Below are 25,815 nucleotides of genomic sequence, written 5' to 3'. Positions count from 1 at the left end.
TTTTTTTTCGATTAATGTTTAGTCATGGAAATTATGTTTGCTTTTTGCTAAGCAAAATCGGTAAAACGACTAAAAAACGAATTAAAAGATTGGCAACCCTTGCAGTGCTTTACTTGTGTTTTCAAAATTGACAAACATGTAATGGAAGCATATTCAAATAAATGGTTCTAATAAATAAACTTGACACGGCTTGCTGGGTTTCGTTCAAAAAATTTCACAGCGAACTCTAACGAAAAAGCAACTCTTATACATGAGCAGTGGAGGAAATTCCAGCATTCGTACAAAAGAACAATTCCACGTGGAATCGGGCGGCTGTTGGCGTGGCCCCCTTCGATTTGCATGAAACTACTGACATTTCCGGTTAGGGAGATATAATGGTATAAGTGACGTAAGTGGCGTTATTTATTTAACGCTTAATTTGGTCGGAGATGGCTGAACCGATTTCAACCGGCTTAGGCATGTGCAAATAAAGTATTTTTCACTGTTCTACACTGAAACAAAATTATTTGCATGATGTGTAAGACATTTAAATTATCATCACAAGTAAAACACTTGACGAAAATTTCACTCAACTCTCAAAATGAGTGTAAAAAAGGATGATATTTAGTGGAGTTTTTTTAGCTTCATTTATTTTAAATGCACATCAAAACGATAACGATTACCTTTAGATTCTATATAAAATATCATACGAATGTCACATTGTTTTCCACATAGATTTCAATTGAATCACGGTTGACCGAATCAGGTGTTTTTCACACACATTTGTGATGTACTCAATTTCCACTAGAAAATGAAGTGTTTAACACATGTAGTTCGATTAAATAGCAAAACACATTATATCTAAAGGAAAAACACACCAAACATAAGTGAAAAACAATCGAATCTTGCATCTTAGTCAATTTGCACATGAAATCTTAAAACAGATCGCTTTGGTTATGTACTGAGATGAGAAATTGAAGTGTTATTTACATATGAATCGATCGTGTCAATTTTAATCAGTGCAAATATTTCACTCAAGACTAATTTTGGAAGAGGGCATATGTGTTTTAAGCCACATTATTTTTGAACAATTAAAACCAGAAATCTAAAGCTTCTACAAAAACTGTGTCTAAGAAGAAATTGTAGGTAATTGATCTTTAATATATGCAATGAAAAAAATGCTTCCATTTTTCAAAAAATCGAAAATAAAATTAATTTTTAATTTTTGCCACCGTATGTTTTTTGCCTTTCTCTATTGAAAGGAATTAGAATTGCGGGAGAAACCGATTTCGAACGAAGTGTTTGTGTATGTGTGTGAACTTTTCAAAGACTTTTACCGCTCATTTTTCCGGAGATGGCTGGACCGATTTCAACAAACAAATACTCGTTTGAAAGCCACTATTACGCCATTGCACAGCGGTTCAAAAGCTCAATGTTACGCTCTTAATTGATAATACGTTAAAAACGTGTTTTTTGAGGTACAGTATGCTCAGCAAAGTTGCTCAGAATGATAGGCGCCGCCATCCTTTGAAAATTTTATTTTTGTGATTAGTCCCCCTTAAAGTACGATGAATATGTTATTTTGGCACAGGGTCAAAATACTCGAAAAACTCATATAAAATAAAAATATATAAATTTTTTTACAAAAACTGGTTTTAGAGAACCTTTTTCAGTAAATGCTTTATATCGAGAATTCTACTTAAGTTACGGGAATAGGCACCTTCTGCAAATTTGTTTAAAATTACTTTCTACACCACTTTGTCCAAGTTACTTAGCCCCTATTTTGACCCTGTTCTAACATATAACTTTTATCTCACTTTTAGGGGGATTAATCACATAAATACAATTTTTCAAAGATGGCGCATATGATTCTAAACAATATTGTATCTCTAAATCCACATTTTTAATGAGTTATCATTTAAGAGTGTTAAATTGGACTTTTGAACCACTGTTCATTGATCAAGTTCGAAGCTCAAATGGTTCGCATTTCCGGTTACGGAGATATAATGGTATAAGTGACGTAAGTGGCGTTATTTTTTTCACCGCTTGATTTGGTCGATGGTGGCTGAGTTGATTTCAACAAGCTTAGGCTAGTTTGAAAAATATTATTGAACCATTAATCAAGTTCGAAAATCAAATAGCGGTCACTAAATTTCTGTTTGAGCTGTTAGTAGAATGTTCTCACTAATAGTACTGTTGTTGTACCGTTGAATTCCACTATGTTATATCACGTCATTACACTCTCACAAAGTCACTATTTTCACAGTCACTATTTTTCCGAAAGTGTATCAAACGTTATAATACAGATACGTATTTCGGAATGCTATTTGCATCCTTCTTCAGTGTATCGGTTTTATAAGTTTCCAGTTACTACCCATATCCAAGATAAAAACAAACATAGGAAACACTTAACTCTTCCAGTTTTCTGTTACCTGTTTTTACCTTTTCAATTTTTTTTCCTATTGTGGTTTACCTAATTACGTTTCTACCTACTTACGTTTGTATAAAAGGAACTTCACTGCAGCATTCTTTCAATAAACTTATAAAACCGATACACTGAAGAAGGATGCAAATAGCATTCCGAAATACGTATCTGTATTATAACGTTTGATACACTTTCGGAAAAATAGTGACTGTGAAAATAGTGACTTTGTGAAAGTGTAATGACGTGATATAACATAGTGGAATTAAACGGTACAACAACAGTACTATTAGTTAGCAAATAGCGGTCATTTTTGGTTCTGTAGATATAATTGTAAAAGTGACTCAAACGACAACACGCATTGTTTTTGTATCGCTCAATTTCTCAGTGATGGCTAAGCCAATTTTTACAAGGCTCGGCTCTTTTGAAAGTGACACGTGAAGAGCTATCGGATGGCATCTCCGGTTTCGGAGATATAATGGTATAAGTGACGTAACCAATAAAACGCGTTGTTTTACTACCGCTCAATTTTCGATTTTCACAAACGTAGATTCAAATAAAAGATCTCCTGGTACTATATCCTGTTATTTAACTTCATCTGCATCAAATTTATCGATTTTCTCAAAGACGATCGAATAGATTTAAATGAAATTTCAATCTACAAACTTAGAATCACATGAAAAGTCCTATGCCCTCATACAGGGTTTTTTATTTTCTTTTGGATCCGATTTCTAATGCCAGAGCTACAAGATGATATGTATAACGAAATTAAAATAATGTCACTCGGCTGAACCGATTTCCTTCATCTAATATCCAAATGAAAGGTCTTAAGATTCCATTAAACTTTTTGTGTTTTAATCAGATCCGACTTCTGGTTCAGGAGACACAGGGTGATTAGTGTAAAGATGTCAATTTCACATAAATCAAACAGGTTTATCGGGTTTTTCAGATTTTGATAGTCGATGACCAAATAAACTTATTTTTAGTTTTTTTTTCGATCCTGGAGGGAAGCAAAAAATTTAATTTGGAACGCACTACGATTTCTCAAAGTTGGCTACACTGATTTTTAAATTTCGAATCAAATGAAACGGTTTACAATCCTTCAGGTGAATTTAACTGCACTTCGGCTGCACCGATTTTCGAATTCCGGTTCCGAAAATATCGGGAATTGAGGAGCCTAATCGTTGTCTCAAAGTAGGCCAAATCGAATTTCATAAACAAAAATTCAAATTAAAAGACTTACAAGATTGGTAAATTTTATGCGATTCTGACTTCCGATTTTTGATTCATCCTAATAATTCATCGTTTTTGAGTTATGCTGTTAACTGAATACCGGTTCTGGAAATACCATCAATCAATAATGGCCAAAAATTCTGAACTGGAACTCACTTCGACATATCATGGAATGCTTAATCGAGATAGTATAGAACGTCATATTGAATAAATAGTGAAAATTACGTTTTTGTTTGATCACCTAACTCCTGAAAAGCGATGAGACTCCAGATTTAAAGTATAATAAATTAATATTTTTTCTCAGCAGCCGGTTGCCCAGAACAGCCCTTATAACCAATCAACCAGTTTTTCGTGGTAAATAGTAATAATGTAATGGAAACAATAAATAATATAGCAATAGTTCAAATTTTGTCTTGCTCAGTCCTAAAAATAAGGTAGACGATGTATTTGTTAAATTGCAGGTTGCGGATTCCTTACTTTCGAATTTCGAGTCACGATTATTCAATTTGCTAATGATTATCAACAAAGTTTTTAGTTTTCATTAGTTCCAAACAAGAAAAACAAATGGGAAAAAGACTGCAACAGCAAAATGAAAACTTGCGAAAAAGTTAGTGCAGAGTTGTGCCAATTAAATGACCAATGTCACAACTGCCAAGCTCCGATCCGGGGAAATCGTCTTGGCAATTAAACTACCCTGTATATGAAACATACGAAGAAACAATCAAACTGAACAGAACAAACTAAGTAAGTTCTGCTCATCAAACAGCATTTGGTTTCCCGGAAAAAGTCCGGCATACCATGATATCAAAAGCAACGAAAATTAGAGCGGAAATTTGAATTCAAAATCTGGTAAACAACGGAAGTCGCAAATGGCATCATTTCAAATGCCATTTTATTTTGGTTTTTCAATATGGTAAGCGTATGTTTGTTTGTTTGTTTTGTAACTCAAGGTCATTTGTGATAAAGTTGATAAACAGATCGCATAAAATTCATAACTACTTTGCATACACATTTCGTAAACAACAAGTGGACGGTAAATCGTACGTGTCACGTGTGCAATAAATTTCACGCGAGTACACTTCGTTACGCTCAATATGCATTGAAAAAAGGATAATCATGCACGGACACTATTCCGGAATGAAAAATATGGAAACCGACTATCGCAGATTCCAGGAACATAGAACAGTAAATAATAAAAATGTTTCGATTATTTTTTTTCATGCACGTGAACTGTATTTTTCAACAGTTATCCAAGTAAATGCTTCGAGTGCTATTCCAGATATGATGAGGATAGGGCAATTATATAAAACATGATAACGTTCGTATTCTAAAAAAAGGACAAAAATCACTTCACCCGCGCTGACGAAACTGCCCATGCACCATCAATCATAGTACGCCATGAGTCAGCTGACAAAATTTGACATCTCTATTAGCCGAACTCTTACCGTGCAGAAGTGTGCACGTTGAAAGAACGGCACCCCGCCGCATCGGAAACAGACATGGTGCGGCACTTTGTGGACGCCGAATACGTCCGTTCCGGCATCTATAACATCTTTGCACTATTAGACAACGATCAGAGCATCGAAAGAAAGCCCGGTTCCGGACCCTGGGCGACAAGTGCGCTTGGCCGGGAGGTCGGTGCAACCGGTCAAACAGTAAAAAAAGTACCTGGCGAACATACATGTCATCAAGCGGAAGTCGCGTCCACTGGTTTCGGAGCTGCAGGCAATGACGCAGCGGCAGCAGCTGAATAAGACGATCAACTCGATTTTCCCGGTGAATCGCGACGTGGCGGTGATGACAGACGACGAGATCTATTTGACCCTGGATGGCAACGACAGGAAGGGAACTTTGTCTTTTATTTCTTCCATGAAGAAAATGAGCTCCAAGGTGAAGTTCATTTCACACATCAAGTTTCCCAAGAACGTGCTGCTTTTTACAACTTTCAATGTTTCTGACCCTCTTAAAAACATTTTAATTACTTTCATGTCAACAGTAAAACCATATTTGAAGCAGTTGACTGCAAATTAGCCCCTTTTCTCAGCGATTGTATCCTTCGATGGCTGAGTGATCCACTTAAAGGCATTTATCACTGTTTTACAGTAGAATTGAAGAAATATAATACTAGACTCTTTCAGCAATCAAAAATGTAACTCATTTGCATTGTGCGCAACTTGGCTAACTTGTGATGCACTACAAAGCTTCCCCGACGACACGACCTGCCACTCGTCTATCAAAACTGTATCGTAAGTTTAACTACCCCTCAGTAACTAGAAATGTCAAATCGAAAACGCTAGTGAATTTTTTTAAACTGGCAGCACAAGTTGATATATTTATTGATTTTGAATAACAGTCACCATAACCTTGGTTACTGCATATCGAAGGCAAGATGAATATAAACAAAATAAATTTCAGATCGGTTATTATATTACGGAACATTTTAATGGATTTACCTGCCTCGAGCGTAATGTAAAAATTGAAGAGTATGAGTTATGTCTTTTATAAAGCCAAGTTCAAAATTCAGGTCTTAGGGACATTGGGATGCATAACTCACTGCTGACTTGAAACCGTTGTGTGATAACAGCTCAGCGCAAACCAACGAGGAAGACATGGAAATGACCGACAACGTACTGAGCGAGGCTATTGCTCTACGGTACCTCCATAACGTACGGTAAAATGATTTCTTTATGGAATTCCATTAGTAATCCTCGAATAGTGGCCAACAAGGTGAAATAATGTTTCCACTGCTGCGCAATCAATCGACACAAAACAATTTTGACACCGGCATATTACACCGAATCCTACTGCCCAGAAAAGCTAGCAGTTGAAGTGTACGGATGAATCGCTGGAAGCAGATCATTGTCCTCGTTCGTTGGTTTCATCCATAGTTTCGATTAAATTCCGAAAATCGAGTTCATTTAAATACATTTCTGCTTAATTTGGACAAAGTTTAACACTAATAGAACTATTCCACCGCTTTCAAAACATGTTTATTTGTTTTGGGGTTCCTTGGTAACTAGTCCATAGCAACTTAAACAGTGTTGCTCGAGAAAATTTTTTTTCTCATTCACAAGGGGTCGCTAGATTTGTGGTAACTGGCGGTGAATCATTAGCGAACAGTTTTAATGCTGATTTTTCTTCGGAGTGCCTGGTCGTGTCGTCGGCTTCCCCGTTTTTAACATTGTTGGTCTGGATCGAGATAATCCCTATGGAGGAACACTTTTGGGGATAAAAAAACTGCTGTTCCTTCTATCGTACTAACCTCCCCTCGATGCTAGGTATTGAAGTTGTTTCATGTCATGGCACAATGAGAGGTAAGAACCTTTGCATTGTTTCCCTTTACATTCCCCCCTAGAGCCTCGGTTGGTCGTAATTTCAATCGCCTGTGGATTAAGACCATCGGACACAATCAATGTTGATTGCTATTGATTGGAATAGCTGGCTGGCTTGATTCGCGACACCGCAATTCATGCTCAGACGATACGTGTACCCGGTGCGAAAACTGACATCCGTCCACCAAACCCTTGGTGAGATAAAGAGTGCTCAGATTTAAACGCGGAGAGAGCCCACGCGTATACAATGGAACACCTCATAACTATCAGAATTACGCGGCGTTAGACACGAACGACGACTCTGTTCCGGAACAGAAGATCTCCTGCGTCGCGGCATCGAATACAAACGAAACGCCGTTTTCGATGGTGGAGTTCTCACTTGCGCTCTTTTCATGTAACCGTAAAACCCCGGGGTTGGACAGAATCAAATTCAACTTGTTGAAAAATTTGCCTGACTGCCAAAATGACTATACTTTCCTGTATTCAAAATTTATTCGAATACGTGATTCTCTTTCGTCTAGACAATTAGGTTGAGACGAATGGCAGAAGAAAATTAGAGGGTTGTATTCAAGACATGACCGAGCACAATAACATTAAAAATGAAACGTTTCTAGGGTCTTCATAATTAATACAAAAATGAAGATGATAATGATGATGATACACTAAACTGAAAACTTATTCAATTGACTAATTACAAACTTGCACTAGTTTAAGCGCTTAGATTGTTATCAAATGATAAAATTGACAATTAGATTGTTTCTTGATAATTGGTTCTATTCAATTTTGATTCCTTTCCAAAAATTTTTACATTGTCAAGTTTTGAATAACGTCCTTTAGCTAGAAGTCAATTATGCTGAATTCAAAGTTACTTAAAAGCTCAATTTTCGGTACAAACAACCTAAAGATTTAAACCTGAACAAATGAAACTATTTTATTGTATGATAATAATTTTCGAGAAACGTACAAACGTACGTAATTTTAACAGTTAATCGATCCAAAAGAAGATTTTATTTATTTTAACGAAAAATGTTGTACCAGTAAACTCAGTAATAGTGTAATTTTATTAATCCTTCTTCAAAATCGTCGATTGTCTTCGGAAAGTGTCGGTAAATAATATGGCAACAATACGAGGAAGAAAATATGTGGAACAGTCCGCATAAAATATTTAGTTACTTACATTGATTTTCGCTTTGGCATATTAGGAATATAGGGAATAGACACGCAACAAAATTCCGAATTTTTGTTCATATTGTTACTTGATGTTATTAACACATGAATGAACATTGTCATAGTTACAAAGTGAGTAGCCATCAGACACTTATTGTTTTGAAGCAAATAATAATTGAACTGAAACTGGCGGTAAACCAAATTCTACGAGGGTTCCTATTCAAACGATACATGTAAAATCGCAAGTAAACTTACCTTGAGCTTATCTTTGATACTATATGATATTGCATCTAATAGTTCCGTATATGTGAGCCTGTGGAACTCATTTATACTACCAAACCGAGGAGACCGCTTTTAAAAGTTTCATAATATAATTTTGAATCTTTTGAAGCGTTTAATTCCTGGTGGGACAAAATTTGTTCAGTCACATTCAATGAAAAAGATGAATACAACTTTATACTGAATCCACTTGCGCTCCACCGTTTTGTTCGTATGGGAATGGAGATTTAAGTATGCAACCAATCCGTGGACAAATTAAATCATTTTTAAGCGCACAATATTGAAGCTTTGGAATCATTCAAATTAGGAAAATCCAATAACAAATCATCGAGGAACAAGCTCTGCACATTAGATCCAAAAAATCTATCGCCGATAATTCGAAATTGGCCTGATAGTTACCAGAGAACCAAAATAAAATACTCAATTCAAACCAATTTTTCAATGGTATGCAATTGAAATATTCAAATGACGTTATCTCATAAGTTTAAGATAAATGTTTCCGAATCGATTGGTTGTTGTATTGAATAAATCCATCGACAAATAACTGAGTTATAAGCGTTCAAAATTATGACAGAAAAATGTTACGCGATTAGTTTTGCATGTTTTAAATTGACACCCAGCCTCGGGAAGCGAAGTGTAAGGCATTTTTAATGGCAAAATCGACCAAAAATTTGCTAAATACATGGGATATTTCAAAAGAATCGGTAACCACGCTGATTCGGTTCTTCAATAGCTAGATGATATATAAGATACTCAAGCGAACACGGTGTTGCGCAGACAACAGGAAATTTCACTAACACATAATGCAAAAGCGACAATCCAGCAAGTGAACGCATATACAATTCAGTCATCAGCTCACTGGACAAGCTACTTGTTTCATTCACAGTCAAACATCAACTAGGCAAAGAAATATTGTGCAGCATATGTTTATAGATTTCTCTTCATACTACGCAAAACGATGCGGTGTTTTTTATGCATGACGCAAAGCCTCCTATGCCGAACAAGAAGTTGACGTCATTTTGTAAAGCAGGGATTGGTGGATGAAAACATAGGTCGATTCCAACAATTTTTTCAATAGTATGCTATTGAAATACTGAAACGACGTCGTCATACATGTTTAAGTTAAAAGTTTCCGAATCGATTGGTTGTTAAATTATAACAATCCATCAACAAATCACCGAGTTATTAACGTTCAAAATTATAACACAAAACGGTTACGCGACTATTTTTGAAACTTTTAATTGACACCCGGCCCCATATAGTGAAGAGTAAGGCATTTTTAATGCCAAAAAAAGAACGACAACATTATCATAAGTCAAGATTATTTCCAGATTCAGTATTATCTAATTTAAATTGTTCAGGACGTTCGTGTTAGGTAAGATCTCCTCGTCTAGCGTCGTCGACAGAAGACTTACAGTAGATCCGAATTTGATTATCAGATAGCTTTCATATAATTGCTGTTAAGAAGGCCAAAATGGGTTTTGAGGACCCAGCGCCTTTCAGCAAGAACATCCGGCCATATAATAAAGAATTTCGCTGTACCAGCTTAAACCCGCCTGATGGTTACTCATTTCAGACCTTCAGGGAAAAACACAAAGCTTTCTCCACGTGACTCAGGTTGGCAATCCACTCCATCATCCAGTCATTCACTTGTAAGATACCCTGATGCACTGCCTGACCCTCCCCGTTGTCGATATACTTGAGCATAATACAATATAATATAATATAATATAATATAATATAAAAAATATAATATTATAAAATACAATATAATATATCACATCCAAGCTAGTACAAACAAAGCTGTGTAAAACATACAAAAGAAAAATCACCGTTGCACACGACTTTGCACGTATGAATTTCTGTTGGATATCTTTTCTCTGTGATATAACATAATATAAAATAATATAATACAATATAATATGATATAATGCAATGCAGTATAATACCATACAACATAACAAAATATAATATAATAAAATAATATATGAAATAATATGCTATGATACAATCTATAACAGTTGATTTCGCAGTGTAAGTTATGCTCTTCGCAGTACTGCAGGAAATATAATATTTCTTTTTTTATAACATTAATAATAATAATAATAATAATAATAATAATAATAATAATAATAATAATAAAAATATTAATAATAATAATAATAACAATATATAATACTATGTAATATAATTCAATTCAATATATAACACATAATGCAACAAACAACATGTTGCAATATACTATGATAAAGCACTTTAGGATGGGCTTCAAACTACAATCCATTTCGCACCCTCTCATTCTGCTACTAACGCAGAAGGCGATAGCACCCAGTCGACGCCGTTCTATTGACCAAATGTCATCACAGACGCTCGGGGAGGCATGAGATAAGAACTTGTGAGGACTTAGTTATCTCACCATTTGACGACCAGTAGTCCCAAAGTAGATTAATATATTCACTAACTGACGAGATCTGCCAACTAGATGAATTTAGCAGCAAGTTTTATAAAAATGTACGCCTCGTTTCGCCATCGCTTGTTTAAAAATGCTAATGAAATTGAAAATTTTCACTAATCGCACTGTAATTCCGGAACCGGAAACGAATCTGGAATCATTTTTCAGGGACTTTTTAAATAATTTCCAGACCTTTAATTTTCAAATCGGTTAAGAAATTTCCGAGAATATTAAGTGTACATTTACTTATAAATTTCGAGTCGGAAGTCGGATCGGGTTCAATTTCAATAGCGATGTATAGGACCATGAGATCTTTCATTTGAATCTGAGTTTGTGAAAATTGGTTCAGCCGTCTCAAGGAAATTTGTCACACGCAATATTTTTGAGAGGCAAACCGGTAAAGGAAATCAAACAATAGTTTTTATATGTTATCATGAGGCTTCTTCAGATTGCACATTGAAATGGTGGTTTCGAGAGTTTCGTGGTGATCGACACTTCTCTGCCGATGAAGTCCGCAGCGGTAGGCCGATACACTTACAAAAGACTATGTCAAAACTTCATGAAATGGTGCTAACAGATACCACAAGGATTAGTATTAAGCGCACATACCATAGTTTGAGTAAGATTCTGCAGATGAAAAAGATATGTCGCTGTAGCTGGATGGTATGCTTACTCAGGCCTTAAAAAAAAAGAACGCGAGCGCACTTCGGAAGTTTATTTGGCTCTACGGATGCGGTTTCGATTGGTAACTGTTTCCGAAAACGGGATCCGCTATTAGACAGCAGAGAACAGAATGATTATCAGACAATATATTGAAGCGGCCTAGGGAAGCTAGGGTAGGAAAGATATACTTTTTATGAAATTCCTCGAAAAGCTAGGATCTCAATTGCCTCATCGACCTTATTAGTCCAACTTGGCTTCCTCGAACTATCAAGATGTCATTGTGCTTATTTTTTTCCGAAATCTCGAGCCATCACTAAGAAATCGATGTGAGTACTAGTTCTCGACTGCTACTCTCGGAACCTGACAAACCACGGGCCACTCATTCTCATGCTATTCATTAACGATCTTTGCAGTAAGTATTAAAAATATTTCGTATCATCGCAAGACTTGTGAATCGTGGAGCTATACAAAGGGTCATTTAGAAGCCCCTCGCATCAACCAACACACTTTGTAAACAGATGAAACAGGTTCGTCGTTTTCGATTCACTGACTGATAACATGGTTAACCCATTCATTATCCTGTTTTTCGGAATCAGTAGTCGGATTTGGATGAAGTTTCATAGAAATTTAGTAAAACATGTGAATACATTCTTGTAAAAATCACCATAATCCACGGAAGTCCGCTCCAGTCGATCATCAACATGCGGGCCACCCGCTGGGTCTTCGTAGTTTCCCGCGGACCCACAGAAAAAAAAGGATACGGTCACCATCGAAGTATCCACTTCATCTGGACAATCGCCATGTAAGATTCAACCCACCAGGCACTGTCGACCACCAACTGGAGACTGGATCCCCGAGATTTGTGGACAAAGTGAACCAAATACAATAACGTTATAATTAAAGAATATATACTATCCCTAAGCATTGTTAAGAAAAGTCATCGACATCTAAGAGCTAAGACAGTGTGCCTTATTAAATATATCGTTAAACTATCCCGACACAAAGATGATTTGTTTCGATTCATCCACTAAATGAATATCTCTAGAAAAAGAGGAACTGTTCATTTTCAAAAATTTCTCCAAAAGTACACACTAAACTAATTTTTTTCAATTTTTCTCTCTTTACAGTTGATGTAACATTCGTCATAGATATATTAATTAATTTTCGAACCACATTCGTCAACGGCCAGGATGAGGTGGTATCGCATCCGGGCCGCATCGCGGTGCATTACCTGAGCGGTTGGTTTCTGATCGATCTGGTAGCGGCCATCCCGTTCGATCTGCTGCTGGTCGGAAGTGACACGGACGAGGTAACGATTTCCAAATGCACTCCTCCAATGCTGTTTATTGATTTAATCGCAATTTTTTCTTTCCATTCGATTCGATTCGTTCTAATAGGTTTAGTTGATTTTTCTTTTTATCGTTTCGGTTTTCTCCTTTGACTCGTTTTCAGTTTTCAGTTTCTAGAAGTTCTGAGTTCCGAATGATGCAAATAAATACAAAACCAAAAAAAGTCCAAAGATCCTTTTTCGAGTAAAGGCAATTTATAGTTAGTTTGAATACGTTTTTTTTGTTTGTATTTTCGGTTTTGTTCGATAAGACAACAGATACTCGATTTTTCCGCCCACAAAAACAGTTCGATCAGGAACATCCTAGACATTCACTTAGACGCATGAAGGTCATGAATGATAGTAATCAGCTTTTACCAGTTAAACCTACTGCCATCCAATGATGCGAATTTAAAGTGAACCCGCAAAATTCGAGCTCAGCTAAACCCATAGCATTGGATTCCATTTTCACTCGAATAAACGAAGTTCTAGCTTCTCCCTTCCGGAGTCAAAATTTGTCCATCCAATTGCGTGTGATCGATGAATTGATCACGGTCCGGTGTGAGTTTGAATCATCAAACTGGTCTATTTCCAAACACAGTTAGATAATCGCAACCATCCATCGAAATTTTACATCTTGCGGAATAAGCCAAAAACAAGGCAAAGAAGCAAGGCATTTCCGGGTAGGCGTGCGTACTGTGCAAAACAACACGAAACTCTTCCACCCCCAAGGCTCTGATCTGCCTCTATGTGTGCCCACACGTGATGAATGTTTATTTTCCGTTTCGTATGTTTTTTAAGCTTCTGTTTTTTCTTAAACTCCTGGGTTCAGTCAACATTTTTTTCCGATTAACTTTCCCGTTTTTAGAAACTGAAAAAAAACAACCACAACAAATCAGATTTCGTAGGAAAATTGACAATCGAATCCACATTCACAATCATTCGTTTAGGCCTAGTTTTTTATGCTTCTGTTCTCCCGTGTTCAAACGACATTCGGAAAACGCTCAAAACTTCAGTCCTTTTGAGGTGAAATACATCAAACGTTACCGAATTTTGCCGTCTGCCTCGTGCCGGAAAGATCAACGCAGGCCATGACCAGATGCCAACGCAACCGTGATAGACAAAGTCAAACGATCGGTTTTACTATTTTTTTGTTTGTTTCTCTCGCGCACCAGCATTACATAATCAGTGAATGGTCCTCAGCTTACTGTGCGTTCCGTTTGATGTTTCCGTAGAAAGAATTTTGGGCTGCCAACGAAATTTTGAACACGGAACGCGTCCCTCTGTTCCCATATTCGTTCGTGTATGGCCCACGTCAGTGTTGCTCGTGTGTTTTTTTTACTTTATTTGTTTGTTTTTTGTTTCATGTTTGTTAAATTGTTTCCACTAGGGATCTGCCACCGGGGATTCACACTGCCACTTGTGCTTCCCGTTTTCATCTTTCTACAACGAGGAAAGCAACTAGTACTAGCTCATTGCCGTTTTGCACATAGTCTACTAGTCTGCTGGAATATGTTGGAATTTGTTTGTGTTTTGTTACCAAGTTGCATGATTTCTTTCATTTATGGGTACTGTTAGGCCTTAGTTTTAATCTTCACAAATCCAACATCAATCAATCAAAAAGTTTTTCCCACGAATTCAACAAAAAATTTTCACGATGCATGGGAAAGACGATTTTTCTCAAGTCGAGTACTATTAAAATTGAAAAATCCTTTCCACAAAATCATTTGACAAAGGCACAAAATAATGTCATTACAACTCGCCTCCTATGTTGAGTCTCACTCAGCCAAGTGTGAAGAATGGGACCAATAAAAAGTATCTTTTTCTTATTCATTTTGCTCAAGCTAACAGTTTTCGAACGTGAAGTGAAATGAAGGGACATCAACTTGAATGCCTTTCCGTCCATCCTCAAGTTTTTGCCTACAATTAGTAGACCCCAGTGCAAAACTTGTTCTTGCGACATCTGGAACAAGGTTGTGAATTTTCATTTGTTTGCCAAGCCCATCAAATTTGTAAATAGTCATCATTTAGACGGGAACTTCAAACTTTACCGTAACTTCTTTCTCCCGCCTTCTACTGGATCTCTACCAGTACTGGCCTCAAATCACATGTAAAATCAACTTTTGTTGAATCTTTTTTAATCTTTTGCCTAAGAAAGTTGCTCAAAATAAAATTTCCTACAATTTCGCTGTAAAGCGCAACAACTTTTAAATTCAATTAGGATAGTTAGAATTCAGGTTTAAATCCAAACATGCACCACCCTAATGATCTTTTACATCGAAAGGTGCGCCAGTTGAGTACAAACAACTGACAACAGTAACTACAAAAAAAAATTTTATAGCGAAAATATTTTTGTCTCGTTAATTTCCCGTTCCCCGGACCACTGTGCATTGGAAGTGAAGTCAAGACAACAAATTGAATGGAAAGATCAGAGGAGTGGAACCGGTTTACTAGATTGGGAAAAAAACTTATGTCATTGCATTTTTTCGCACGTTGCCCAATTCTATTTCAAACAGAACCTAGTATGCGTCGAAAATAAATGCGATGCATGGATTTTCTTTCAAACGACTTTCATCCCAGTAATTCATGAAAGCCATCAACAGTATGAACGATTGCCATGAATGTTTATTTTAATACGCGATAATTATTCGTGAGGGTGCGGAAAAACCTGTCAAAGTCAAAAGCAAGTACATGTGATATTATTTAAGAGAAAAGGGAAACTTTCTTATCCAGCACTGATAATTTCTGTTAATACCGGGCAACTAGCAATAGGGAATTCGGTTTAGTTTTCCCACAAATTGAGTTTCATTGGAATCTTATATGCTAATGACATTGAATTTAGATTAGTTTTAGATAAAAATTATTAAACAAAAAAATCAATTTGGATAACAAGTAAGAAAAAAATTCTTTTCCTTGAAAGTGCCCATTTTTCGGTTGGTAGAAAACATAATCACCTATCTTGAGACAAAAATTTAGCAAAATCAAAAATATTTCTTTTAAATCGATCTTAAATTTTTAAAGTCATTTTTTTTCAGTGTATGATTATGATTTTGTTCAGTATTTTTACACGAACACTTGACTGACTTTGTGAAAATCACTAGTACAACACTTTTTGCAGGATTTAGTGTTTTTCCACAATAACTATTTGAAAAGAATAGGTTAGAAAAGTTTGCCCCTTTTCAAATGACAGTCTAGATCAATTTTAGAAGAACAATAATAGGGTGCTGCAAAGATCTGTTTGTTACGAAATTCTTCTATTACTTCTTCGTTTAAGTTGAATTTCATACCGGCGAGTGTTTTGCTGAGATCAGTCACTCAGTCAGATGAATAGTCACTGGGGGTCGGATCTGGATGAAAAAGTAGCTCGAAGCGTAATTCGTTTAACCATTGTTGCCATCGACTTGTGAATCGGTGCATTGTCTTGATGAAACATATTCTTTTTGCTTCAAAACATTAGGTTATTAGCTTTCTCAAGATTGCCGATGAAAATTATACCAAGAGCATCCCAAAATACTGAAGCCATAACCTTCCCAGCTGCAGTCCAATCAGATTAAAAACAATTAAAAAAAAATGTGCACTCTAGCACAAACCGGTACCCATGATGTACCAAAACCTTAATTGAAGATTATGATCATTTGGATTCCGGAGTGAAGTGATGGATCCATGCTTCATCCATTGTCACTTAACGACACAAAATCCTGATTTATTACTCGTAAACATGACAAAACACTGGTTTAAATCATTAGCATGTTTTTGTATTTGATTCACTGTGAGTAAACGCGGCACAGTTTTTTCTCATGGTAAAATGTTAATCCATAAATGTAAACACACTTTACGGCCTCAGCTATCTTACGTAATTTCCATTTTACGATTAGATATAACCAATTTGTGAACTTTTTTATGTTTTCTCATTTCAATTTGACGACCAAAACATTCTCCATCGTCGGTGCCTGTACGACCACGTTTAAATTTTTGATGGAGCAAAATTAGGATAACACTTTTGAAGCCATTACTAAACTTCTACAGATTTTTTTTTCATCAAAATGCAATGAAAAATTAACGCACCAAACTTTTTCGAATCCATTGTTTTGAAAATGAAAAAATACCTTCACTTAAATGGTTCTCATTTTTCACACATAGTCTTTTGAAAATTGGTACGTCATATAGATGTGACAATAATAGCGTCATCTATGTGTCAGTCGCGGAGCTTATTGAGTGATGTGGTATATACCCTTGTTAAGCAACTTATTTCTTTATGAGTTTTCCAAACACAGCGTTTAACTATCCCAGGATAGACTAGATCGTAGGTCAAATTACACAAAAATAAAAATGTTGATTTTTTCAACACTTCCAAGGTGACACAATCGAAAGGCCATTTCACGGATTGAAGAAACAAAATTAACACTAATCAAAATGTTGAAAACCTTCAATACTAAAGTATTTTATTTGAAAGTAGAAAATATTCAGTTTCACGTTTTGAAAACACAGCCTTTTGTAAATGACCAACCATTCCACCTATATTACATTCAAATGTTCGAATAATTTATACTCAAGTCTTGTCTCATGCGAGGGATTGGCGCCGCATAAATAAATGACATGAAAATACTGCATAATTTCAAAACTTCGTATAAGAATTTAGGAATTCGCTTGAAAATCGCTAAGCTAAGAAGAAAAATTTGATTAGTATCTAACAATAAAAACAGATTGGAAAAATGATATGAGAATGCTATGTAATGTAATGAAAACCGGGAATGCGTTACCGCAGAGACGGGACTCGAACCCGTAGCTAGCATCTATTCGAGGAAATTGTTTTGCCAATTTAACTACCCTGAATCCCGGGTGGAAGTTATTTGTCAAACCAATAGCAATTTTTCTCAATGGTAGAAATTAACATTATTTAGTTTGCAATGGAGTCATAGAAGACGAATTTTTCAATTATTAGATATTCTAGCACCCCGAAAAGAATAATATCATAAGCATTTCTCTTGACTGATTCTGATCCAGTTTATTCAATTATACTTTATTTGAAGATAGAACTACGGGATCAATTGTGCGTAATTAAATTGGAATATCTTATCAATAACTAAATAAGATATAATAACTTACTTTGATCCTTAAGTATTTACTATCGCTATGACAGCACAAACACATCAAAACAAGACATGACGGTAAATTTTGTCATTATTTTGCTCTTTGGTTGTTATTCACGTTTACCCGGGATATGAAAACACATGACTACACTCGACCGCCATAGGTTTCCATAGAGATGGGACTATAATTGAATGCTGTGGCTGCGGAGTGAAGCGACGCTTGCTCGGTTCTTCCAATGAATTGGGCCGTCTCTTCATGTGCTTTCACATGCAGGGCAGTTCAATTGGCAGAATAATTTCCCCGAACGGGTTTGAATCCCGTCTCTGCGATAACTTTTTCGCGGTTTCTATTGAATGGTCGTATTCGGATGTGATTTCTCAATCTGTTTTCTTTGTTAGATACTGATGAAATTTAGAACTAGCTCAAAGTTACTCTACGTGTTAACAAGACTGAAACAAATAATTTAGGAAAGAAAAGCTTTGCGTTTAGGAAGTCTTCAGAATTTACGAAATATCGAGATCTAGGAATAATTATTTTTTCCAATATACACTGAGGTCTCTTTTTACGCGGGGGATACGTGCCGAGTAAAACAAAAACCGCGTAACTTCGGAAATCCGCGTAAAAAAACCTCAAAACTAAAAATAAAGTTTTTATGATTCCAAGAATCAAAGCATGATACGTCCAGATCTGGTGTAATCTGAATATTTTGTTTCAATCGAAAATTTTCCAAGTGTCAAAGAGTTGACTAAAGGAAAATTTTCAGGATAAAATCAGATCTCGAAGTTTCACGCATTTATAGGACAAAACAAGAGTAACCGCGTAAATCCGTGTAAACAAAAACGCATAAAAACCGCGTAAAAAAGAAGTGTATCGAGATTTCTGGAGCTAAAAATTTTGTTGATTCCAAAAACTTTAGAAAAACATAAAATGTCAAGATCTTATGTTATATGGGAAAAAAATCCCATAGAGTTAACTTAACTGATTTATTTTTTTGTAGAACGAAACAAGAACATCGTAAAAGTTTGACATCGTAAAAAAGGAGACTTAAAAAAACGCGTAACTTCGGAAATCTACGTAAAAAGAAATGCGTAACTTCGGAAATCTTAACAAAAAACACCGTGTAACAGCGTAGAAAAAACCGCGTAACTTCGGAAATCCGCGTAGAAAACTCGCTAAACTTTGTAAATCTGCGTGAAAATACTTGCATAACTTCGGAATTCTGAGTCGAACAAACCGCGTAACTTTGGAAATCTGATTAGAAAAACCCACGTAACTTCAGAAAACCGAGCAAAAAACTTGCGTAACTTTGGAAAATGCGCGTAAAAAACACGTGTAACTTCGGAAATCCGGGTAAAAAACGCCTTACGGCGTAAAAAATCGCTTAATACTATGTTCACACCTGCAGAAAATAACATGTTTTAACGATAGTGATATAAAGTTAAAACCTAACTGTTCACACTTGTATTATGTTATACGCATGACATATTGTTTGTTTATAAACAAATTGCAAAATGTTTACGTCGCAAATATTAAGCACTTGTTACGAAGATAAATTACTGTGGAACTTTACTGGATTCCGGAATTCTCATAGAATAGTTTGTAGTACTTCGGAATAGGAAAATCTACAGTGAAAAAATTGAAGATTGCACTTCCGGTTTCAAGAAGCATGGTTTTTCACAATGTCTCGAAAAATTGGTAAAAATATTATGTCAATCGCTTCAATTTTTCCACTTCTTCACTCAGAAAGTTTTCTTCTACGTATTAAAAAGTCGTTTTTGGCCGTTTGTTGGTTTTAAATGCTTATATCACGTTAGTTGTCAACGTTTCGAAGGGTATTTGATTCGAAACTTTGGCCATTTACGTGAAATAAATATTTTCAGCAATAAATGACCAAAAAAGTCATTTTTTTAAACATAAAAACAAGCATGGTTGTACAAGTTTCCTGTTCTGTTTTGTCATGGCTACTCTGATGGAAAACTGTTTCGATAAAAGCTTGTCAATTGACATAGTCGAAAAAGGGTTGTGTTTGACTGATCAATATATCATGTTATTTTGGAAAACATGTTTTTATGTGACGCTTCTGAATATGGAATAACACGGAAGAAAAATATGTTATTTCGCTTAAACCATGAAATCAGAGTTAAAACTCGTTAACTCGTAGTGTGAACGTTGTATAACTTTGAAAATCCGTGCAAAAACCCGTGTAATACTATGTTCACACTACGCGTTAAAACGAGTTTTAACTTTGATTTCATGTTTTAAGCGAAATAACAACCCTGCTACCATTTTTCGTCACTTTTCGACTATGTCAATTGACAAGCTGTTCGGCAACAGCAGTTTTCTATCAAAGTAGTCATGTAATCATAATAAAACAAAACTGGAAGCTGGTGCAACCATTTTTGTTTTTTGTATTAAGAGATGACTTTTTTGGTCATTTGCTGCCTCAAAATATTTATTTTTCTTAAATGGGCTACGTTTCGAAGCAATAAACCGTCGAAACGTTGGCAATAAACGTGGAACGGAAACATCATTCATAGCTAGGAGGAGTACCTGGCTTATTTCTTATTTTCCGGATGTTGTCAACGTACTTTTTTGCGGTACAACCGTTTTTGTTTTTAGTATTATGACTTTTGGTCATTTGTTACTTAAAAATAATCATTTCACTTAAATAAATAAATCTTCGAAACGTTGACAATTAACGTAAAATGAATATCTAAAACCAACATATGACCAAAAAAGACTTTTTTTAAACACAGAAATAAGCGATTAACTTAATAGTAATACCAATTGCTCCGAGGCATTGTGGAAAATGCATTTTTTTTCTCTGCAGATTTTCCTATTCCGAAGTATTACAAACTTTATATTATTAACGTTAAAACATGTTATTTTCTGCAGGTGTGAACATAGTATAACTTTCGAAATTTACGTAAAAAACCACGTAACATTGTAAATCCGCGTAAAAACAACACGTAACTTCGGAAATTCGGGTAAAGAAACACAAAACTAAAGAAATTTTTTTTTCTATTGCCAAATTTCTTAGAAAATTGTTTTGTAATCAATCGATTATGCGACCGCGTGACTTCCGAAAATCCACATAGAAAAAAAACCACAAAACTGAAGAAATTTGTTTTTCACAAAACTTTGTGAACTGTCTAACTGAAATTAATCAAGCAACTACCTTTTCTCCTAGTAAGCAGTCGTCCAACATAAACTTTGAAGACTAAGCTTGGCAAAATTGCAACCAAGACTAAATAAACGAAATTTCCAATCTATTCTTACGTCAAACTGTTCAGCTGAAGGACTAGGATCTGAGGGAAATTGTTTCAAATTCCGTTGGGGTCAGTAGGTTTAAAAAAAAGCAATTAGGCATTAGGAATTCGGTAGAACATTCACTATCACTTATCTGGTTTGTTTTCAAATTATTCGTTGAATGCCAATGTAAAGAGTACCGTCATGGTTTGCAAAATTCGGATTTTGAATAGTACATTAAAACAAACCCCTTTAGACCAACAACCGAACTGCGGTAAAACTGTTTTAACAGGCAAAATTTTCCCCTTTTAGTATTCAACTAAGTTTTCCCTAGTTTCCATTATCTTCTTATCTCTTGTCGTTAGTATGCAACGAATTCATCTCAAAAAGTCAATCACCCAGCACAAAACAAAAATTCCCCTTTTGAACTCAAAGCAACATCTTATTGTGACCCTATTTACATAAAGTTCCAAGCAGTCCACGACTAACCTACCGTTCTTCTTCTTCTATTGTTTCGTTATTAAACTATACTTGTTTTGCTTTTAACACCAACCAAATTGAACTTTACTCTACCTTACCTTAAGTCTACTAAATGACGCCAGTTTTTATATATTTTACAGCTTGGCTTGGACAAAGATGAGGTATTATCCTTCATATTCGAACCTACCACCTAAATAGTGCAGCCAGAGTTTGTACCAACTCAAACTATTTCAAACTATTTGTAAAAACAAAAGAAGAAGAGCCATTCCGAGAAAAGAACATTTCTCGTTATGCAGAATCAGTGATGAATCCGTTAATCTTTTGGCAAACGTTCGTTCTGTTTTTCAGTTTCTTTCAAAACATTGTATTTCGCATTATTCTGAAGCTTTTTTCATTGTTTGCCCCGGATATCCTGTTGAAAATAGTTTTTTTTGTTTATTTTGCGCTGATAGAAGAATTCCTAACGTCCTGAGGTATAGTATCTGCAACGATTAACCGCATTGTGACGTGTTATGTAAGCGCTTTGTGTTTTGGCCTCCAACATTGTTTGTTTTATGTTGTTTTTTTTTTTTATTTTTGCACTGAAATTGCAGCTGCTACTTCCGCTTTAACTACAAAACTATGTATGTACGTACTGCCCATAAACTGCTCCACCGACCAAACAGGAAACAGCGCTGGTGGGCTAATTTTTTTTCAATTGTCATTCAGAGTTGTAAATTTATGCCTGTTTGTGTTCTGTCGTCCGCGAAATAACCAACCGTGAAATTTTGTTGCGTGCATTCGTAATTCGTAACACCGGATCGATTTAATATTGATAACGGTCACGCTTCGTTTTATTGCACAGCAGAGCTTTTTTTTGTTGATATCTATTTCCGTGTGTCATAGCCTAGCAGTGTTGCCAGTACAAGTGTTAGACTTTCATGTTTTCCTTTTGTTTCCTCCACACGAATTGTACCACTTAGAAGGCTATGACGAAAACACAAATACACAGTTGCTGTGTTGCCGTTATTGCAATTTGTCCCTAGTAACAAACAACCTTAGTTGATTTGACGTTTATCGGACGCACAAGTTTTCGGTTTTTCTCCGGCGTTGTTTTCAAATCCAATATCCTAACACTAGCTTCAATAACTTGTATTAGGTCTTACTTTTGCTTTCAAAGACGCTATGTGTACTGTTATACTTTCGAGTAAATCTAAAGTTTAAACCTAATCTGCCCGAAACTCAACTCAACTCAAGAGCAGATTTGTTGATTATTTTACCTCAAAACGCTGAATAGATTTTTGTATGGTTTGCGAACTGAATCCAAAAAAAAAGAATCCGCTAAGCAAAAAACAAACGAATATTATTTACTTTCCATTTGTTTCGGTTTTCATTTGCGATCCACTTCCGTTTCTCACGCGTTCCAATTTTGGCCTATGATTTTTCGTTTTTAATCGTTTGGTTATCAACGACAAGGGCAGCAACGTAAAGGCAATTTCTCGAATGCTCCGTTAAAACAAAAAATAGAGACCTGAAAAGCGGTCAGAAGAAAAAACAACAACAACAACGAAAGAATCTATTAGGTTACCGAGTCAAAACCAAATATCACGCGATCGCACTTTCACCCCGTTCCTTCGCCCAAGTACACACGCACACCCCGAACACACGAACACACGCTCACGTACTCTCTACTAACCGCGGAAACTTATTGATTCTTCCTCTCACTCTCGCTCTCTCGCTTACAACTCGGTTTCCACGTGCAGAAGAGTTACACACGAGCTGTCAAAGTTTTGCTTATCATCCATACACATAAAAAATGCCCATTTCACCATAATTCCTATCGGCCTTGTTTGGTACATTACGGGTTAGGAGCTTTGTTACGTTTTTTTCCGATTTTGTTCCTAGTGCTTTGTCTTTGATTTGAGTTATAGTGTTTTTTTATTTATAGGTTGATATCGTTAGGGTTTGTGAAGCAACAGACCCGGTTAAATGAATGATAATATTTAAGATTTTCTTTTTCAATGGATACAGCGTGATAATATTGAAAACTATTTCTAATAATTATAACAAGAACATGTAAGGCTCACAGTTGCCTGTTTGGTTGAAAATTTCACATGATTTCGATTACTAAAAATGTATGTGTTTTAATATCTTAGGTAGAGCCGGATAGTCGGGCTGATCGATAACAAACAGATATTGAACTCTTAAATTCGGCCAATGCTTACATGCAACGGGTTATTATCGATAATGTTCTTATGGAAAAAAAAATCTTCACAATTATCGAATAAATTGTTGAGTTTTTTTTCATTTTTACATCCATTGGGTCGTGCAAATAAAATATATATAAAAGTCTGATATTAATTATGTCTTCGGTTTTAGCGGTCTGTTGAATAAGAACGGCTGTTTTATAATGCCCGACGTTTGACCACTGGTTATGCTGTTTTTCAAGGGAAATATCTTTGAAAAAGATCATAACCAGAGGTCGAAACGTCGGGCAGTATAAAACAGGCGTTCTTTTCTAACAAACCGCTATATCTAAAGACATAATTATTGCTAAATATTGAAAAGTTTGATATTGGTAGTAGCTTCTCAAAAACAAATTACACATAGTAAAATGCGATGTGGTTTGAATAAAAACAAATTCGAATATGTACCTAAAATTTGAGTATTCCGTAAGGGAGACCGGAGCTAAACCGGACACTTTTTGGATTGTATTGAAAAAAAAAACATTAATTACAGATTAGGTTTTACCAAAGTTACCTTTGTGTAGCTTTAACCTTCAGCTACAATTCCCAATTTGTGATTTGGAAAAATATGTACTAGTTTTCGTACAAAGTCACGATGAAGTAAGCAACCCAAAACCCAAAAAAATTTCCGCACGGCGGGAATATTTAATTGTTTCGCTACATATGATGAACGTTTCGCTTAATTTCCTAGTGAATCTAGTTGCATAAAACCAACCCAGGGCAGGGAACCGAAAATTAAAAATCATCAGTGATAAGAGATCCTTACTGATCTTAAGACTGCTGATTATGTACTTGAAACAATCACCGTGCAGATGATAGTTTCTCTGTAATCATAAATTGGTGCTATCAGCAATTCTTCCTTTCCGCTCTTTACGTAGAGTAATGATTAAACTCATCAACTTTTGGTCGATACTAAAGAAGTTATTGGAAAATTCACGAATATGCCGTAAAAATTAGAAGAGAAACTAAACAGAGAGAGACTTCCATTTGCAGTTATGAACTTCACATAACTTCACAGCAGGATAAAACGAGTCTTTTAGTATACTTATAGCGACGACACGACCAGACACTTCGAAGAAAAATCGGAATTAAAAGTGTTCGTGAGCGATTTACCGCCAGTTACCAAAAATATAGCGACCCCTTGATGACTATCAAAATAAACTTCTTGAGCAACACTGTTTAAGTTGCTACGAACTAGTTACCAAAGAGCCCCATAATAAATAAACAAACCAGTCGAGAATGATTTGAAATAGTTTTTTAATTTAAATTTTGTGCCATCAGCGTAAAATTAAAAGAACTCAGAAACCAAGATTGTGAAAGTTGCACGAGACACCGCGAGCTATCGGCCCCTGAAAAATTTAATTATTAAATACGACAAAGTTAGACGATTTCACAATACGCTAGGTACGAGGAATAAATTAATAATAATTAAAAATAACTAATATATAATTTATCATGAATTACAGAATTATCCTGCGCCAAAGCCCACGTTCAATAGTTGATAATGAACGAATTTTAATATTAAAAGATACATTCATCTATCAAGTTAATGTTACAACGTTCTTTTTGTATTCGCGCCGACCGGAACAATATCCAAATCTTACACTAAATGTAGTACTACGATAGACAGGCTTCATTCTATATAATCATCAAGTTACGGCCTATGTTCTGCTTGAGAACCAATTATAAAATTATTTAAAGTAAATTAGTTTTTACAGGTCATAATTCTGATCAGATCACATATCCTAAAAAACTGGTTTACCGTGCTTTTCAAGAGTCTTTCATGTTCATCAGATTTTTCACCCGCTTTGCGATGTAAAGGAGTTTCTCGAATGTCCAAAATATGACGGAGTATTGTTTTACATGTACGCTGATTAGAAACTTGGGTTGAATTATTTGAGAAAATTTCAGAAGTG

The 25,815-nt window shown here is 35.6% G+C and overlaps 1 protein-coding gene across 7 annotated transcripts in view; it reads left to right on the top strand.

The window, feature by feature from the left end:
* LOC131438976 (potassium voltage-gated channel subfamily H member 6) overlaps positions 1–25,815 on the top strand; it is a 422,022-nt gene that overhangs the window by 321,512 nt on the left and 74,695 nt on the right. For 6 of the 7 annotated variants that reach the window (XM_058609420.1, XM_058609424.1, XM_058609421.1 and 3 more), the window contains 2 exons: positions 12,655–12,836; positions 21,815–21,835. In XM_058609420.1, the coding sequence (XP_058465403.1) occupies positions 12,655–12,836; positions 21,815–21,835 (203 nt within the window). The remainder of the gene's footprint in view (positions 1–12,654; positions 12,837–21,814; positions 21,836–25,815) is intronic. The other variant, XM_058609419.1, reaches the window with a different exon arrangement.

Source organism: Malaya genurostris, chromosome 3, assembly GCF_030247185.1.
Source record: "Malaya genurostris strain Urasoe2022 chromosome 3, Malgen_1.1, whole genome shotgun sequence".
NCBI lineage: Eukaryota > Metazoa > Arthropoda > Insecta > Diptera > Culicidae > Malaya > Malaya genurostris.
This window is presented reverse-complemented; position numbering and strand designations above follow the sequence as displayed.